This window comes from Erythranthe guttata, chromosome 9 (assembly GCF_056151865.1).
Source record: "Erythranthe guttata isolate IM_541 chromosome 9, IM_541, whole genome shotgun sequence".
NCBI lineage: Eukaryota > Viridiplantae > Streptophyta > Magnoliopsida > Lamiales > Phrymaceae > Erythranthe > Erythranthe guttata.
The window spans coordinates 588,702-608,143 of NC_142541.1; the positions used below are offsets into that span (position 1 = coordinate 588,702).

The window sequence follows — 19,442 nt, forward strand, 5'->3', positions numbered from 1 at the left end:
CTTGCAGCATGAGCATTCATATAGAAGTTATTACATTGAGGATCACAAATTTTGTTGGCAACAATAGTTCCTGCAAGTAAAAAAAAGAATACCGAATCGAAAATATGTTAGCTCGGGTTTACTGAGTGCGCATCGATTTGAATTTATCCATGTTTTAGGGCTGACCTGGAGAAACAGTAGCTCCCAAATTAGCTTTTTTATCGAAGAATTTAATTGATGTCGTCTCTGTGAGACAATCACCTGAATTTGGACGCCATTTCTCCTCGAGAAAATCACATGCCTATAATACGGAATAAATTATAATTCGACTTATTTGATAATAAACAAATGTAAGTTTTTCAATTCTTGAACAGTATAAAGCAGTTTGTGGATTCGACACTGAATGGAAACTACCCACCAGATGCAGTTGCAGAGGTAAATCAGCTGTTGTTTTGCTATATATATATATATATAAACCGATTTTTTTTTGCTCGTTCGTTCCATTGGAGTTAGTTATATTAACTAGTGCAGTTAGTTATGCAAGTTAGTTACGATTCAGTTCATAACCCGAGAAGTTTTTCAATTCTTGATCGTTCAGTTTTGAAGATTTTTCATTAATTCTCGATCGCACGCGACTTTTTTATTTTCCTATTGTTATCAAAGTAAATGGTTTGTGAGTGTGACTATATTTTGCGCTTTTAAAACAGATGGCTGCAGTTGCCGACTCGTGTTTGCAATATGATGCTGATCTCCGTCCGCAAATGAGCACCGTAGTTAAACGTCTCCAGCCTCTGTTGAACGACTAATCTCCGAACACAGCTCAACACCAAACCTTGTTCATTCATTCTCTCCTCCTAAAAAATAAATGCTTTGGGAATTAATATATAAGAAAAATGATTGAAATAATCTTGTGAGGTTTGGTTTTTTCCTCAGATATTGTGCCTTTGGCCAAACTTTAAATTATAGGTAAATTACACTTCCATCTCACCTCATAAACTTCCTCGAAGTTTACAAAATTGCCTAAACTTCCCTTCAAATTTGATTAAATTACAAAGTCAACCGGAATCTAATAAATGGTATTTTTACTTTCACTAAAATATTTATTTTTTCATCCCTAAAAAGAATAAATTGAATTTTAAGATAAATTACTTTACTATCCTCTAAATTAATTCTCGTTACGTTTAGAACCCATTTGACTAAATTTATTTTAAACAACTAATAAGATTTTATATCTGATAAGATATTTTAAAAGTTGATAAGCTATTACGTCTTATTTAAAAAAACATATTGAATAACGAGCTTATAAATTATTTCTACTTATTATAAGATCTTAAATAAATTAAAAAAAAATATATTTTATTGGATAACAAACTTATAAGCTATTTCTACTCAATAGAATATCTTAAATAAAATAGTTGGATAAATATACTTTTTAAAAAAAATTGTGAAAGTCTCCAACTTATTTTTTATTTTTTTAAGAAATTATCAAATACCTTAAAATAACTTATAAGCTCTTAAACATCTTATAAGCTATTTTTCACAGCTTATAAGCAATCCTAAGCCCTAATCACCTTCATGTATGAAACGTAAACGAGTATTTAATTCCTAATTGTATGTGTTATAATTTTTACTTTGAATTTCTTTTTTATTGATGACATCAAAATTATTGTAATCTGAACAAAATATCCAGAAAAGTTTGTGTAGTTTTCCAATCCAAATATCATAAAAAATAGTTTGCGTTTTCGAATATGGCGACGGAGATTAGGGCTCACAATTTGGTTCAGAGAGCTTTTGTTTGCCCGATGAAGCTCATTCTCGTTGCGGAGATGTTAGGGCTATTCGAGCAAATCTCCCACCGTATGAGGCGGCGCCTGAAGAGTCCACGGCGGAGTAGCAAAACCAGGCATCTCGATTAGGTTTGCGCCTTTAGTTGATATTTATGTATTAATTTATTTTAGTTTCTTTATTGATAGTGATTAATCTGGATTATGTGAAATTGGGGATCCGAATACATTAGGACGATGAACAATTTTGGTAATCTGAACTGATTAGCAGAGGATTAATCTCCATGTTAACAGCTCTTAATCTTAGCTAATTGTGATATATTACCATAATACCTCATTTATACTGAGCAGAACTTACAGAATCTTTCTTATCTTGCATACTAAAAGAATAATATGGCTGAGGAGATAACTGAAAAAATATCTCTACTTAAAATCGTTTCTTGTAGTATAGTGAAATACTACAGAGTTGAAATTGTCAACATTGTAATATTAAATGGTTCAACCACAACTTGATAAGAAGACATGAGTTGGGTCAACTCCATTCTTCGGGTTACAACCGTTCGAAGCATGTATCCGTGTCCATTTCCCATTCTCTTTCTATTTCTCTGCTTACTCAACACATTTGTAGCAGCTAGTACAATCTTTTAGAGTTATAAGTACAAGAGAGACAGTAATTCTTTGTGCATGATAAACAAATAAATGAGTTCGGATATAAAATCGTCATCATTTTTAAATATATATTCCATTTTCAGCATCAGTCCTATAACTATTTGTTTTCCCATTCAAGAAACTTCCGCGTGAGCTCTCAACATTTCATGGAAACTGCTGACCATTTCGAGTAATATAAGTTTGTCCTTAATGTTCAAGCCTTCTATAATCTTTTCTATAACCACATATTTTTAAGAGGGCCCTCTTAGACAAAATCTCTGACCAGTATAAAGGGCAAACTTTGAAAGAAAAAAATACAGATTTTTTGTTTCTTCTTTTAATTCTATTTCAGAACATTCTTCTGGTTCACAACAGAGCAAAGCTCAAAGCATGAACCTCTGTCCATCTTTGGTTCTCTTGCTATTTGTCTTCTTGCTCAACACACTCGCAGTCTCTAGTAGTAATCCAATTCACTCCACAGGAGATGTTTCAGTTAATTGTGGCTCAAGTGCCGCCTCAGCAGCACAAGAAGGTCGGGAATGGCTTGGAGATTTACACCCGAAATTATCTTCTTTGCTACAAATAAAGGGCTCATCCGTTGCCTCAAGTGTGATACATAAGTGGATTTCTGCCGATGATCCGGTTCCCTACAAAACGGGTCGACTCTCCAGTTCCCGATTCTCCTATGTATTTCAAGTGAATCCAGGTCAGAAAATTATCCGCCTTCACTTTAATCCAGCTCCATATAAAGGCTTCAAAAGGTTAAAAGACTTATTCGATGTTGAAGCCGGTTCTTTCACCCTGCTACAAAACTTTAGTGCTTCTCTTACTGCTAATGCTCTTGGTGTGAGTTCTTTTGTTAAGGAGTTCTGTTTAGATATAAAAGAAAATGAGAAATTGATTATTGTTTTCTCTTCTTCAAGTAGTGAATCATTGGGCACGTATGCTTTCATAAATGGTATCGAGATTATCTCAGTTCCTCTTGCTCTTTCTTACTTTCACAAAGGAGATATTGGAGTCCAAGTGATTAGTAGGTCTCTGCTCTATGTTGACAACATGCATGCACTTGAAATAATCGACAGGGTAAATGTTAAATATGATTCTGTTTTGTCTGCTGGTCGTGTTCATGACATGATTCTATTAATGTCTGGTGGTACCGAGCGGAAAGCAAGCAAGATCAACAATATAAGATGGAAAATATCTGTGGATGTGGGATTCAAGTACTTGGTCAGGCTTCATTTCTCCGAGCTAGGATTCAAGATAGCCAAGATTGGTGGTGTCTATTTTACAGTTCGCATAAACGAAATGATTGCCGATATTAATATTGACATGGTCAAGGAAAATGATGATGAAGATAGCATTCTCTCCAGGTTTAGGGACTACATGGTGATGATGAAAGGGCACAAAGAAGACGGTAAACGAGATCTCGTTATTTGCCTCCAATCCAGTGATGAATTCATGAATGGGCATGGACCCATTAGAGGATTTGAAATAACGAAGTTGAGCAACCCCGACAATAGTCTTGCCAGTCCAAATCACTTGCCTTCTTCAGCTGATTCAACATATAAGACTTTCCAAAAGTTACACCGACTTCTTGGTCATAGAAACTTGATTGCAACTTTTGCAATCACATTACTTGCTTCAGTAAACATCTTTGTAAATACATTGCGACAAATTTTGGAAGCTAGTGTTAAAGAGGAGGAAAATAAGCCATCAGCAAGGGCAAAACGACTTTGTCGCCGGTTTTCGCTAGACGAATTGCAGTTAGCAACTGAAGATTTCAGTGAATCGCATCTCATTGGAAGAGGTGGATTTGGTAGAGTTTACAAAGGCCTCATTGATAATGGGAGAAAGACTGTCGCCATAAAGCGACAAAAATTAGAATCCCATCAAGGGTCGCGGGAGTTTTTGACAGAGATCGAAACACTAACCGAGCTAAGACATGTTAACTTAGTCTCTCTAATTGGGTACTGTAATGAGCATGGTGAAATGATTCTCGTCTATGAGTACATGGCGTATGGAACGCTGGCTGACCATCTGTACAAACGTTCGAGGAAGGGCGAAGATCATACTTCTCTCACGTGGAAGCAACGCCTTACTATATGCATTGGAGCTGGTCGAGGGTTAGACTATCTTCACACTGGCCACTCACTCATACATCGTGATGTAAAGGCTTCAAATATCCTTCTGGATGAAAATTTCGTAGCTAAGGTGTCCGATTTTGGCCTGGCTAAATATTTAAGCTCAAGTAAGTTACAACAGAGTCATGTTAGCACAAAAGTTAAGGGCACATTTGGGTATTTCGACCCGAATTATGTTAATACCGGTAAACTGACCATGAAAAGTGATACATATGCCTTTGGGGTGATGTTGTTGGAAGTATTGAGTGGTAGATCGGCGATGGATCCAAGAGCTGCTGAGGATGAGCAGGTTTTGACCATGTGGGCTCGAGAAAACATTAGTAATGGAAATCTGGACCAGATTATAGCTTCAAATTTGAGGGGAGAAATCACAGACGATAGCCTGAAGGCGTTTGTGGAGGTTGCTGAAAGGTGCTTGCATGATGAACCAAAGAAACGGCCAACAATGGCTCAAGTTGTGTTTCAACTTGAGTTTGCACTTGAGCAGCAGGAGAGGTTAAAATGTGTTGAGTCAAACGGGATAACAAGTAAGGTGGATGGTTGCCATCATTCTGATGACAAAACTAACTTCTCGGTTAGTACTGGGGAAATGACAATTGCCTCTTCTGATGTGCATAATCTTTCACCGTCTCCTCCGAAAGAGCAATCTAATAGCAAAGTTGTTAATGCTGAGACACCATCTGGAAGAAAAGAAGAGGACATGATTAGTAAACCATCACGATTTTCGCTATGGGATGCATTTTGGAACCTAGTTAAACCATCTGGTAAAAGATAATTGTTTCTATCACGTGCTAATTTAAATGGGAACAATTAAAAAAAAATCCTGTTCATTTTTTTATGCTCAAACTTTCATGGTTTACTAAAACTTATTGAAGTTCTACTTTATGCAATTCCACAGAGTTTCGTGCGGCAGAAGCAGCGGATAAGAGCCAACAGATTGTTAATATGCTGCCGATTGTTGTCCCCGGCATTCCAGTAGATGAATTAGACGATAAAGAGACTGTTAATATGCTGCCGGTTGTTGCCCCTGCCATTCCAGGAGATGAATTAGTGGATAAACAGACTGTTAATATGTTGCCGATTACCATTCCAGGAGATGAATTACTGGATAAACAGACTATTAATATGCTGCCGATTGATGTCCCTGCCATTCCAGTTGACGAATTAAAGAACATCACCGATACTTTTGGTTCACAGTGTTTAGTCGGTGTAGGATCCTATGGAGAGGTATACCGTGGAGTGATGAAAAATGGACAGGATGCAGCATTTAAAAAGCTAGACTCCAGAAAGCAGACAAATCAAATATTTCTAGCAGAGGTTTGGCACTAACACTATCTCCATTGGTAAATTTGCATCGGTTATAACTTCATGAAGATAGGTTGGTTAATTATGGGTTTTGCAGGTTTCAAAGATTTACAGCGTAAAGCACAAAAACGTGGTTGAACTACTTGGTTATTGTGTGGATGGTGGTTTGCAAGTCTTGGCTTATGAGTTTACTCAACATGGATCCCTACATGAGATTCTTCATGGTAAGTTCGCTCGTATTGCTCTTGGTTCAAACGCAATTGGCGTACGCCTTTTAACAAGCAATTGTTTACAAGAAGTTATTCGCTCAAAATAGCTTCTTGTTGTGTATAGAGTCCAAGTATGTCATTGCTTTTTAATTTACTAGTTCGACACAGGACAAGAAAAGGTCAAAGGCTCGGTGGTTTTGTCATGGACCCAAAGAGTTAAAATTGCTGTTGGGGCTGCAAAAGGATTAGAACACATACACAAGGATTCATGGCGGCAATTTCATGGTGGCATCAGCTCCAGCAATATTTTACTTTTTGATGATTATGATGTTGCTAAGATTGATGGTTTTGGTCTGTCAAACCGAGCCCATGAAAGGACATATTCCGCTGTCCACCCGAGGTCCTATTGTCCTTATTTCTCCCATGAGGCCCGGTATACTCCTTTCCGAGTCTTTCCTGGGGTTGAACGTAATTAAAGTAGTTTTAATTTGTACTTTAACAGGGCTTGAATTATTTTTATTTTTTTGTGGCAGATACACAATGAATGGCCGTCTAAGCATTATGAGTGATGTGTACAGCTTCGGTGTGGTTCTTCTGGAACTCTTGACAGGCCGTAAACCAATTGATCATTCATATACGTCTCTAATTGTGACATGGGTAATGCAATTTTCCTAGCTAAATTTTAATTTTCCCGAGTGATAAACTAATATATTTTTTCCCTATATAATAATAAAGCATGAGGCAACGCCAAAGCCCCTGGTAGAAGAACAGGTACAGCGGTGTGTCGATCCTAGACTGAACGGGGACTACCCTCTGAAGGCAGTTGCAGAGGTATTTGATCTGTTTGTTTTCGCTGATTAAATCGTCTTTGTTTTAAACTGAATTGCATGTATGCGCATGATCATTTTTTTCGATGTTTTGCTTCAAACAGTTGGCTGCCATTGCTGCCTCGTGTGTGCACTACAACGAGTATTACCGTCCAAAAATGAGCACTGTTGTGAATGCTCTCCAGCATCTGTTGAAAGCTCAAATCTAAACTCAATGGTGTTAAAAATTAATTTGGACCTTTTCTTTTTTTTTATTTATTTTATATATATATATATATATATATATATATATATATATATATATATATATATATATATATATATATATATATATATATATATATATATAGGTTATTTGGATTTAGGACTTTCTTTTTTTGATTAGAGCATATAGGACATACAAGCTTGGTTTTATAGAATATTAAGTAGTAGTTATCTATGTAGCACGAAAACTTCAACTTGTTAATGTATCTGCGTTTTTGTGTCCGACACTCGAGAACACCTACCGGATGCCTTAAGGGTCATTTTGTAATTTCTAAAAAAATGAAACATGTTTGAGTAGCAAGTTTTCAAATATTTTTGATGGTTACTCAATTAGAGTTTTTTTTTGTAAATAGTCTTTATCTAAGGGAGATGGTTGCGAGTTATCCAAAATACAATAACTATTTTCCCTTTTGTAGTCTAAAGGTGTTCTTAAATCTGGTTTTAAAATGAATAGAAAACATTAAAATAAAATAAAATAATAACGACGAACGCAAATTACGGCCACTCTTGAAGTACTAAATTACTAAAAAACTCTCTTGTTTTGGTATTTACAGCCACCCTTCTCCTTTTAAATATTTTTACATAAAATTTATGTAATTCGGTTATTTATCGAACAAAATCGTGTATTTAGTTCGATAAAAGGTATAAAATGCTGGCATTTTGAAATTTCGGTTCGATTATACTGAATTAACATCCCTAAATTTACCTTTAGAGAGATCTTTTGGTAAGATAATTCCTAATTGAGGGGTCACTATATATTACCCAAAGTTTTTTTTTTTTTTTTTTTTTTCGTAATTTGTCCATAATAACCAGTGTTCTAAAAATCGGCCGAGGCGGCCGATTAATCGGTCTCGAGGCGGAGGCGGTCCAAAACCTTTACGATTTTAGTGTAAAGGTTTGAAAAATCGATTTTTTGCCTGTGAGACGGTTTTAGGCGGTCTGAGGCGGTCCGAGGCGGTTTGAGGCGGGTCAAACTCGGTGGCAAAAATCGGTTAAAAATCGGGTTTTTTTTTTTTTTTTTTTAATTTTAATTTTTATAATTCAAAATAAAAGTTGAATTTTAATAAAATAAAATATGAGTTTATGCCTTATTTTGTTTATGTTAATTGTTAATTGTTATTGTTAAAGAACTAATGATGTATGCCAGAAATGTTTAAGAATAAATGTAAATTCAAAAAAAATATTTTTTTATTTATATTTTATAAGAATATTTATGTATTATGATGATGTTATGATTATTAAACTTTTATTATGTTATTAGGATATATACATAATGGAGATATAACTATGTTTAAATATCTTCTTATATATGTTTGGAGTATTTATAAATAATATTTAGAAATATATTATATTAAATTTTACTGAAATGCTAATTGTAGCGGGACTTTTACTGAAATTGGCTTATTTGCAGCGATACCTTTTCATTTCAACTTTTCCAACTTTTTGAAAAACTCAAAACGCTCTCAACTAAAAAAGTCGAGAATTAAGATTTTCGTGTTTATTTGATAAATCGACTGCCCGACGACAACATATAACAATATGGCCGATTCTGACGAGTTTTACGAGGTAAATCGAAGAAAGTAGCGGAATTTTTAGTTTTTCGTCGGGTCTACCGTGCTGTGTAGCACGGGAACCCCAAAAATTAGGGATTCCCGTGCTGTACAGCACGGGAGAACCATAACAAAAAAAAAATAAAATTGTAAATATAGGTCCCGTCTTGTGGAGCACGGGAATATCGTGCTCCCGTGCCTTAGAGGACGGAGGTTTGAGACTCCCGTGCCCTGGCGGGCGGGAACAGTAAACCACCGTGCCCTCCGGCACGGGAACCCCTAATGTTTTTTTTTTTTTTTTTTTTTTTTTTTTTTTTTTTTTTTTAATATTGTTATTTATATACTAATTATTACTTGTTATATCTTAATAGGGTACTGAAGGTGATTTTGACGATGAGTTTACAACTGATCGTGACAAAGCGTACAACGAGTACGAGGATCCCAACATGTGTTTCGATGTTCCTCAAGACACACCAACAACTTCTGAAGATCACAGTCAACATTTCAATGTAGGTGTTCAGTTTGAAATTGGGAAAGAATTAGTGGAATGGGCAAAAAAAATGGCTGCTACTCATGGTCATCGATTGATAGTAACTTCAAGCAAGAAAAACGTGTATGTAGTAATTAGATGTCATTTGTCTGGGGAGGGACGTGAAAAACGAACCGTAGGTGCGAAACCACGGAATGTGGGAACAAAAAAATGTGGATGTCCTTTTCGTATATACTGTAGCAAAAATTCAAACGATGGACTATGGCGAATGAATTTAAAAAGTGGCACTCACACTCACCCGACACTACCGTATCCTACCGGACAAGGACCGGATAGTCGTTTGACACCAGAAGAATACGAGGTAGTGAAGTTACTTAGAAGGAGCCACGTGAAGCCGGCATTAATTATGGATCGATTGAGAAAGGATAATCCACAGACATCAACGAGTGTGAAACATGTCTACAACCAACTTGAGAAGATGAAAAAAGAGAATATGGCGGGGAAGACTGTGATACAACACGTGATGTCGAACCTTCAAGAATCTGGACATGAATATTGGTATCGAAGTAATGAAGCTGATGATACACTTACTGATTTGATGTTCGCTGCTCCTATTTCGTTGAAACTTTTGCGGTTATTCTCTCACGTTATATTGATGGACTGCACTTACAAAACCAATAGGTATGTTGTTAATTAGTATTTATTATTGTGCTATTTTACATTGATTGATTGCATTTGATATTTATGTATTTACGTAGGTATGAGATGCCACTTTTGGAAATAATTGGAATCACTCATGTTGGTAAGAATTTTACAATTGCTGTTGCTTTCATGTCACATGAAGATGCAAACACATACGAATGGGCTTTGCGTTGTTTGAAATGTGCATTGGGGGGGCTGGTACCTAATGTGATATTGACGGATCGTGAATTGGGACTTATCAAAGCAATGCCCCTAATATTTCCAGATTCCGCTCATTTCTTGTGTTTGTTTCACATCAATAGAAACGTGAAAAAAAATGCATCGAGATTTATTGGTAGTACTAAACACGGGCTTATATTTCGGCGCATACATTGGGCAAAATTAGTGGAATAAAAAACATAAGAAGATTACAATGATAATTACGAGGAAATGGTTAGACGCTATGGTTGTTACCCCAAATTGATATCATACCTTAACGATACTTGGCTAATTTACAAGCACAAATTCGTCAAAGCATGGACTAATAAGATTTTGCATTTTGGGAACACGTCGACATTTAGGTATGTTGGGTTTCATTATCGTCTTGTATTTTATATTATATTGTGGGCGTTTTTATTTATTAGTTGTTATTTTAATGGCTATTAACAGGGTGGAAAGTGCTCATAAATCGTCGAAGGGTTGGATTTATGCTTCTACCGGTGGTGTGAACACCATTCAATATCAGCTCGACTCCGGGGTTGAGTATCAACTAACCAAGATCAAGGGTGAGTTTTCAAAATGCAGTTTAATCCGGTTGCACTCATCATCGTATCCGGTATTTCAGGGTTTGATATGCAAAGTCACACATAAAGCATTAAATTTGCTTGATGATGAGCTCAAAAAACCGGGGTTTCAAGACCCATCTCTTTGTGATCACGTTTTGTGGGATAGTCATGCACTTCCTTGTGCATGCCGAATTGCGTTGAAAATCTAGCAACGTGATACATTTATATGTATGGATCTACATCCATTTTGGAGTACCATGCACGTTGAAGAACCAGAAATACCTGAAGCACAGATGGATCGTGAAACAAATATGAGAGACCGAATAATCAGACTAGCCACGGAAGTGTTAGAAAAAGATTATATAACTCAAAAGATGACTGCTGATTACATGAATATCACTATTCATCCAGACACCATCCACTTGGCAGAGCCTGCATATGTTATACCGAAAGGAAGGCCAAAGGATAAACCGAAGAGAGATAAATCCGGTTGGGAGTACCCACCATTCCCGCGGAAGTCGTCTACTGATGAAGAAAATGGTAAATCGTCTGCCGGTTCTAAGGGTCGAAAAAGTACTTCTACCAGAAGCCCACCATCGAAAGTAACCGAATCCGGTTCTGGTCGTGGACGAGGGCGGGGTCGAGGGAGTGGTAGATCAAGTGATGAATCTACTGCCAAACAGAAGAGTAATCCGATGCCTCAAAAGGAACCGGGCGATGAGCTCAATTTCAGATCTTACATCCCAGGTTTTGTGGCAGGATCTATTGTGTCGTATGTTAATGTTATAGCAGATGGAAATTGTGGGTACAGATGTGTTGCAGAAGCAGTGTTCCGAGATCAGCACAGATGGAGTCGTGTAAGGAGAGATTTGATTGCCGATATGTACGAGCGATTTGGTACGTACGCATCGCAAAATGGTGAAGATGAAGTCATTCGATGGATTACAAGATGTGATTGGCAAGAAGGACCGTGCAATCAGGTACTTAAATACCTGGAGCAGTAACGTGCAACCCTGTAACCCATTCACGTGGGCCCTACTAGCCAAGCCCAACTGTCGGTATAAATGAGCCAATACAGCTGCACCCCAAGCATACTCGCCGACGTGCTCGAGATCGGAAGAATATCTCATCCACGTTGGCTTGAACCTGTCTACACTCCGGTCGTGGAACAAAGCCATACCGATCAAAAACGTCAAATATCCTACCACCTTCTGCCGACAAGTTCGGGACCGACTGCGCACACGCTCCACAAAATCCGACCATTTTATCCCACTATTGCCGAGCTTGGCATGCGCCTCGACCATGTCTAAATCGAGAACCTCAGCTAGCAACTCACACATAGGCCTCTCCTCAACAGAATCACCGTGCACCGCTAGACCGTCAACACGCAACCCCAAAATCAAATGGACATCATGTAGGGTGATCGTCATCTCACCCCAAGGCATGTGGAAACTGTTCGTTTCCGGCTGCCACCTCTCTATAAATGCCCCCATGAGTCCCTTGTCTACATTTTTTATGTAAAAGTACTCGAGTGAGTCTAGGCCAGATGCCTCCATTAGCTCTAACTCATCCTGCCCGTAAGGAGCCATGAGTTGCTTCAACTCATGTTTCGTAAAAGCATTAAGCGCAGTAATCCTTGACTCACATCGCCCCACGCTGCGCTCATGTAGAATTTCTAATTTAATTAGACAAAATATATTCAAATAAATATATTTAAAATATATAAAAATAAATATATTTAAACTTACATGTCCTGCCCAAATGTAGTAGGCAATATGACTCTTGAAACTAGGAATCATCCTCCAATCAGTCGGACCTCCTGGAGCCGGACCATGTAACTCAAGTGGGCAACTAAAAGTGTCAAACTCGTACCGAGACTTCCGTGCGCGCGCGGCCGGGATGGGAACATCATCAAAATCGCTCCCAACATGGTCATGCTCCTCCTCGTGTCCCTCGTAGGGGATACGAGAATCTGCCCCTACAGATCGAATGCTACCCGCCATAGATCTAGAACTATGATCTATGTGGGGAATCTCGTCCACGACGGGTAAATCAGTGTCGCGCTCCATAACTCTCCTACGACGGTGAGATGCAGTCATACGAATGCGCTCTGCTTCCGCTTCAGCTTCCGTCGCGTCTTGCCCGCCATACCGAAATTTAATCTTCGGAAATTTATCCGAACTCGAAGAAGAACCCATAAGCCCTTTCCCCTTGTCCTGACGTGCCATATGTAAAAGATAAAAAAACTAATTAAATAAAATAATTTAAAAAAAAACAAAAAAAAATAATTTTTTTTTGAATTTCCCGTTCTGCAGAACACGGGAACTTGAAGATTCTTCAAGTTCCCGTGTTCTGCAGAACGTGAAACTCAAAATGTTTGAAGTACCCGTCCCACAGAGCACGGGAAAATCAAAAATCTTCAACTTCCCGTGTTCTTCAAGACGGGAACCTTAACTAATTTTTTTTTTTTTTTTTATATTTCGGAAAATTAAAATTTAAAAAACAGTTTGGAGCTCCCTTTTTATACAGAACGAAAACTTAAACCCACCGTTTTCTGGGGCACGGAAACTCGAAGAATATTCAAGTTCCCGTGCTCTGCAGAACGGAGGGTTCAAAATTCTTGAATTCTCCGTTCTGCAGAGCACGGGAACTTGAATGTTCGTCCAGTTTCCGTGCTCCAGAACACGGGTGCCGTAAATTTTTTTTTTTTTCCGAGATTTTGCTAGATCTATTCCTAAACACGTGTTTTAACCTAAATTGGAAATAAAAATAATTAAATGTACTAGGAAATCGAAAACTTACCGGAATCGAGCCTCGTTTGTACGGTTTGAATGTCGAAAAATTTTACGAATGTCAAATTTCTAGAGAGTGTTTGGGAATAGGAGAGAGAAATTGAAAGTTGGAAAAATTAAAATGAAAAAGGTATCGCTGCAAATAAGCCAATTTCAGTAAAAGTCCCGCTGCAAATAGTAACACCCTAAATTTTAAAAAACCGATTTATTTCCGATTTATCACCGATTAATCACCGCTGCACCGATTAATCGTGAGTCGGTGCCTGACCACTTGGACCCGATTACCGCTTTTTACAACCTTGATAATAACAATAAGGGTAAATTACAAAGACCCCCCTGAGGTATGGTCAAATTACAAAAACACCCCTCTTGTTTGGATAATTACAACCACCCCCTCAACTCCTCAAATTTAGTGGAATCTTCGAGAGTATATGGAATATTATCACCTTTGTACCCGTTTTATCCCATTCAAACTCTACATTATGAAGCAAGATGATCATAATATGTGATTTTTAGCTTGTATATATCAGTTTTTGGTGCATCAGAAACTGTATTTTTACACAAAACGAGTACAAACTAGAGCACATTTCACGGAATCTAGATGATTATGTTGAATTTGACACCATAAGGGTGTAGGTGTAAGAAAAAATCATAGTTGAAGGGGGTAGATGTAATTATCCAAACAAGAGGGGGATTTTTGTAATTTGACCATACCTCAGGGGGGTGTTTGTAATTTACCCTAACAATAAAGATATGAAGATATTTGAGCTCCGGTTTTCAAATATGGCGGCGGAGAACAAGGCTCAGAATTTGTTCCAGAGAATTTCCGTCGGCCCGATGAAGCTCACTAGCGTCGCGAAAGAGGATAGTGCTATGAGGGCGAAGGTGAAATGGCTATATGATATGAGCAGCCTCTATTATCTGCCGCCCGGATAGTTGGAGGCGGCGGCGCGCCGCGGCGGAGTAGAAGAAGGCATTTCTAATTTAGGTTTGCCTTCACTTACATTTTGTAATTTGTATTATGTATTAATTGATTGGTTTGATTAGTCTGGAATCTGGATTGTGCGAGATGTAGGTCATGAATTGTCGGCGTTTCCGGGAAATATCTGGTCAATTATGTTGATACTTCCAAAAATCTCGTCTTTTATGTACAATTTGCTCTATCCACGCAATTATAAGAGGGCCCTCTTAAACAAAACTCTGACCAATGAGTGTAAACAGCAACCATTGGGAATTAAGTATAGAATGGTCATACATACATGATACAACAACTTGGTAAGAGATTGAACATGAAATCAAGGTTTTTTTTTCTTTTTTTTCTTTTAGTTTTGTTGTTATTTTGGGGCATGTAACCTTGGGATAACAAAGTTATTTGCATATATCATTCTTCTGGTTACCAGCAGAGCAAAGCTCAAAAGCATGAACCCGTGTCCGTATTCGGTTCTCTTGCTATTTGTCTGCTTGTTGAACACAATCACAGCCTCTAGTTGTAGTCCAACTCACTCCACAGGAGACGTTTCAGTTAATTGTGGCTCGAGTGCCACCTCAGCAGCACAAGAAGGTCGGGAATGGCTTGGAGATTTACACCCGAAATTATCTCCGTTGCTGCAAATAAAGGGCTCATCGGTTGCCTCAAGTGTGATTTCTGCCGATGATCCAGTTCCCTACAAAACGGGTCGACTCTCTCGTTCCCGATTCTCCTATACATTTCAAGTGAATCCAGGTCAGAAAATTATCCGCCTTCACTTTAATCCAGCTCCATATAAAGGCTTCAAAATGTTCAACGACTTATTCGATGTTGAAGCCGGTTCTTTCACCCTGCTACGAAACTTTAGTGCTTCTCTTACTGCTAATGATCTTGGTGTGAATTCTTTTGTTAAGGAGTTCTGTTTAGATGTAGAAGAAAATGAACAGTTGGTTATTGTTTTCTCTTCTTCAAGTAGTGAATCGTTGGGCACGTACGCTTTCATAAATGGAATCGAGATTATCTCAGTTCCTCCCAGTCTTTCTTACTTTCACAAAGGATATTTTGGAGTCCAAGTTATTGGCAAGTCTCTTGTCTATGTTGATAGCAACATTGCACTTGAAATAATCGACAGGGTAAATGTTAAACATGATTCTGTTTTGTCTTCTGGTAGTGGTCATGACATGATTCTTTTAATGTCTGGTGGTACTAAGCGGAAAGCAAGCAAGATCAACAATATTACCTGGAAAATATCTGTGGGTGTGGGATTCAAGTACTTGGTCAGGCTTCATTTCTCCGAGCTTGGATTCAAGATAGCCAAGATTGGTGGTGTTAATTTTACACTTCGGATAAATGAAATGATTACCGATACTAATGTTGACATGGTCAGGGAAAAGGATGATGAAGATAGCATCCTCTCCTGGTTTAGGGATTACATGGTGATGATGAAAGGGCACAAAGAAGACGGTAAACGAGATCTCGTGATTTGCCTCCAATCCGATGATGAATTCATGGATGGACATGGACCCGTTAAAGGATTTGAAATAATGAAGTTGAGCAACCCCGACGATAGTCTTGCCAGTCCAAATCCCGTGCATTCTTCACATGAGTCATTGTACCGGACTAGACAAAATTTGCACAAAGTTCTTGGTCACAGAAATATGGTTGCAACTGCAGCAATAACATTACTTGTTGCAGTAAACATCATTCTGTACATATCTCGACAAATCTGGGAATCTCGTGGTATAGAGGAGAAGGAAAACATGCCATCAGCCAGGGCAAACCAACTCTGTCGCCGGTTTTCACTAGACGAATTACAGTTAGCAACAGAAGATTTCAGCGAATCGCATCTCATTGGAAGAGGTGGATTTGGTAGAGTTTACAAAGGCCTCATTGATAATGGGAGAAAGACTGTCGCAATAAAGCGGCAAAAATTAGAATCCCATCAAGGGGCACATGAGTTTTTGACAGAGATTGAAACACTAACCGAGCTAAGACATGTTAATCTAGTCTCTCTAATTGGGTACTGCAACGAGCATGGTGAAATGATTCTTGTTTATGAGTACATGGCATGTGGTACACTAGCTGACCATCTCTACAAAATGTCAAGGAAGGGCAAAAACCGTCTTTCTCTCACGTGGAAGCAACGCCTTGCTATATGCATTGGAGCTGGTCGAGGGCTAGACTATCTTCACACTGGCAACTCACTCATACATCGTGATGTGAAGGCTTCAAATATCCTTCTTGACGAAAACTTCGTAGCTAAGGTGTCCGATTTTGGCCTGGCTAAATATTTAAGCACAAGTAAGTTGCAACAGAGTCACGTCAGCACGAAAGTGAAGGGCACGTTTGGGTATTTCGACCCGAATTATTTTAGTACGGGTAAACTGACCATGAAAAGTGATACATATGCCTTTGGGGTGATGTTGCTTGAAGTATTGAGTGGTAGACCCGCGGTGGATCCAAGGGCTGCTGAGGATGAGCGAATACTGACTAAGTGGGCTCGAGAAAAGATTAGTGATGGAAATGCTGACCAGATTATAGCTTCAAATCTGAGGGGCGAAATCTCCGAAGATAGCTTGAAGGCGTTTGTGGGGGTTGCTGAAAGTTGCTTGCATGATGAACCAAGGAAACGGTTAGCAATGGCCCAAGTTGTGATACAACTTGAGTTTGCACTTGAGCAACAGGAGATCTCGAAATCGCTGGTACCTAATGGGACAACAAGTGATGTGGATGATTCCCATGTATCTGATGTCAAAACTGACTTATCAGTGAGCACTGGGAAACTCACAATTGCCTCCACAGATGTGCAGAATCTTGCACCGCCTCTGAAAGAACAAACAGATAGCAAAGTGATTAATGATGAGCCCTCATCCGGAAGAAAATATGGGAGGAAATCTGCACCACGTAAACAGTCGCGTTTTTGGCAGTGGGGTGCATTTTGGAACCTTAAGCCATCAGGTAAAGATCAATCTTTATCATCCCTTGCTAATTTATACGGCAACAAATAAAATAAAAAAAATATATCCTTTTTTGTTTCTCATATTTTTATGCTCAAACTCTCGTGGTTTACGCAGAAGCAGTGGAAAAGGGCAAACAGACAGTTAATATGCAGCCGACTGTTGTCCCTCCCACTCAAGTAGACGTGTCAGAGGACAAACGTACTATGAATATTCTACCAACTGCTGCCGCTGACATGGCAGTAGTTGAATTAGAGGACACACGAGCTGTTGTTATGCAGTCAATTGCTGTCCCACCCATTCCAGTAGATGAATTAAAGAACGTCACCGACATTTTCGGTTTGAAGTGTTTAACTGGTCACCTATCCTTTGGGCTATACTGGGGAGTCATGAGAAATGGACAGGATGCTGTATTTAAAGCACTCGACTCTAAAAAGCAGTCGGACCAAGAATTTCTAACACAGGTTTGGCACTAACACTATGTCCATAGGTTATAACTTTTCCATCGGTATACGTTTTCGTTAAAAAAAGGGTTTTTTCAGGTTTCAACGATATCCAGCGTAAAGCATGAAAACATGGTTGAGCTACTCGGTTACTGTGTGGATGATTCTTTACAAGTCTTGGCTTACGAGTTTAGTCCGCATGGATCCCTATATGATATTCTTCATGGTGAGTTCGATTTTTAACCAATTGTTTAGAAGAAGTTTATCAGTTGTTATGGAATTATAATGTTTGGTTTCTGAATGTAATTGTACACATGTTTGACTCAGTTTATGACAAGTTCCCTAGTGTTTTAGTGCTTACATATATTCTATGACATGCAACTCATCAATTTAATCATTTGACGCAGGAAAAATAGGTGGCAAAGTCTTAGAAGGGGGAGTTTTGGTTCTGTCGTGGGCCCAAAGAGTTAAAGTTGCTCTTGGGGTTGCGAAAGGATTAGAATCCATTCACGAGAATGGACAATTTCATGGTGACATCAAATCCAGCAAGGTTTTACTTTTTGATGATTATGATGTCGCCAAGATTGCTGACTTTGGCCTGTCAAATCGAGCCCGTGATATTACATATCCCTTTTCTCACACCGTCTATCCGAGTTCTAATCGCGCTCCTGTGACTAGGTATGCTCCTTTCTTCGTCATTTCCTGGAGACGAACAGAACAACTAGTTTTTAAAATTGCATGTTTTTTTTTAGCTGGGACTGAATAGTTTTTTATGGTGGTAGACATGAACGAATCTCGATGGGTGATGTGTACAGCTTTGGCGTGGTACTGTTGGAACTCTTGACGGGCCGTAAACCAATTGATCATACACAACCAAGTGGACAGCAGTATCTTGTGACATGGGTATATATATGTATATATATATTTTCTTTTTTTTTTCCGTTGAAAAACAATGTGTAAACTTTTTTTTCTGTAAATAAACACCAGGCAACGCCAAAGCTCGGGGAAAATGAGGTAAAGCAGTGTGTCGATCCTAGACTGAGCGGAAACTACCCTCCTAAGGCAGTTGCAAAGGTAATATTTAGTCTATGTTTTAAACTGAATTACATGTACATGAATCATGATTATGTTTTTAGTTTTTTTGATGATGATGATGATTTGCTGCAAACAGATGGCGGCAGTTGCTGCCTTGTGTGTGCAATACGAACACAGTTACCGTCCAAACATGAGCATTGTAGTGAAAGCTCTCCAGCCTCTGTTGAATGCTCGATCTCCGCCAGGCTCGTAAAAGTTCTCTGTGAAGGATTCACCGTTCTTCTACACTCGGACGTAAATAAATGTGTTTACGCGTAAATAAACGATACGTTCACACCCTATATATGCACAATACTATGTAAGGTAGTTGCTTAATTTGTTGGGACAGCTCGCTCAGCAAACGCTCGAGCTCAGTATTATAAATAGTAGTATTTTTATTTTCTTTTCTTTTATATTTTAATTTTGTAAACATATTAATACCAATCACAGAGATCTGATTATTGGCCTTTTTTACTTTTGTAAACTCGGGACTATAACAATACCATAGAATGTTCTTTGTGAATAAAAGACGGTTTTTCCATAAAT

At 38.4% G+C, this 19,442-nt stretch overlaps 2 protein-coding genes across 14 annotated transcripts; both read left to right on the forward strand.

Moving 5' to 3' along the window:
- The first annotated feature begins 1,635 nt into the window (after positions 1–1,635).
- Positions 1,636–7,164, forward strand: LOC105974945 (putative receptor-like protein kinase At5g39000). Of its 3 annotated transcripts, XM_088823377.1 has the most exons (9): positions 1,636–1,895; positions 2,893–3,117; positions 3,338–5,316; positions 5,451–5,869; positions 5,955–6,081; positions 6,235–6,499; positions 6,600–6,723; positions 6,802–6,897; positions 6,998–7,164. In XM_088823377.1, exons 3-9 carry the CDS (start codon positions 3,468–3,470, stop codon positions 7,100–7,102), a joined length of 2,985 nt encoding a protein of 994 aa, XP_088679503.1. In that variant the 5' UTR covers positions 1,636–1,895; positions 2,893–3,117; positions 3,338–3,467; the 3' UTR covers positions 7,103–7,164. The 3 variants fall into 3 exon arrangements, with proteins under 3 accessions (XP_088679503.1, XP_088679502.1, XP_012855558.2); XM_088823376.1 differs by having other exon boundaries at positions 2,893–5,316; XM_013000104.2 differs by lacking the exon at positions 1,636–1,895 and having other exon boundaries at positions 2,294–5,316.
- Positions 7,165–14,195: 7,031 nt separating this feature from the next.
- On the forward strand, positions 14,196–19,441 carry LOC105974927 (putative receptor-like protein kinase At5g39000). 11 transcript variants are annotated; one of them, XM_088823368.1, is made up of 10 exons: positions 14,196–14,443; positions 14,531–14,730; positions 14,856–15,178; positions 15,260–17,380; positions 17,497–17,843; positions 17,922–18,048; positions 18,230–18,500; positions 18,605–18,725; positions 18,810–18,896; positions 18,994–19,441. In XM_088823368.1, exons 2-10 carry the CDS (start codon positions 14,663–14,665, stop codon positions 19,108–19,110), a joined length of 3,582 nt encoding a protein of 1,193 aa, XP_088679494.1. In that variant the 5' UTR covers positions 14,196–14,443; positions 14,531–14,662; the 3' UTR covers positions 19,111–19,441. The 11 variants fall into 11 exon arrangements, with proteins under 11 accessions (XP_088679494.1, XP_088679490.1, XP_088679497.1 ...); XM_088823364.1 differs by having other exon boundaries at positions 14,856–17,380; XM_088823371.1 differs by lacking the exon at positions 14,531–14,730.
- Position 19,442: the final 1 nt, after the last annotated feature.

Coding starts and splice junctions, on each gene's coding strand:
- LOC105974945 (XM_013000104.2), top strand. CDS start 2,802: ATGAACCTCTGTCCATCTTTGGTTCTCTTGCTATTTGTCTTCTTGCTC. Junction 6,724..6,801: donor CGTCTCTAATTGTGACATGG/GTAATGCAATTT, acceptor ATAATAATAAAG/CATGAGGCAACGCCAAAGCC. Junction 6,898..6,997: donor CTCTGAAGGCAGTTGCAGAG/GTATTTGATCTG, acceptor TGCTTCAAACAG/TTGGCTGCCATTGCTGCCTC.
- LOC105974927 (XM_088823364.1), top strand. CDS start 14,663: ATGAGTGTAAACAGCAACCATTGGGAATTAAGTATAGAATGGTCATAC. Junction 17,844..17,921: donor ACCAAGAATTTCTAACACAG/GTTTGGCACTAA, acceptor GGGTTTTTTCAG/GTTTCAACGATATCCAGCGT. Junction 18,049..18,229: donor CCTATATGATATTCTTCATG/GTGAGTTCGATT, acceptor CATTTGACGCAG/GAAAAATAGGTGGCAAAGTC.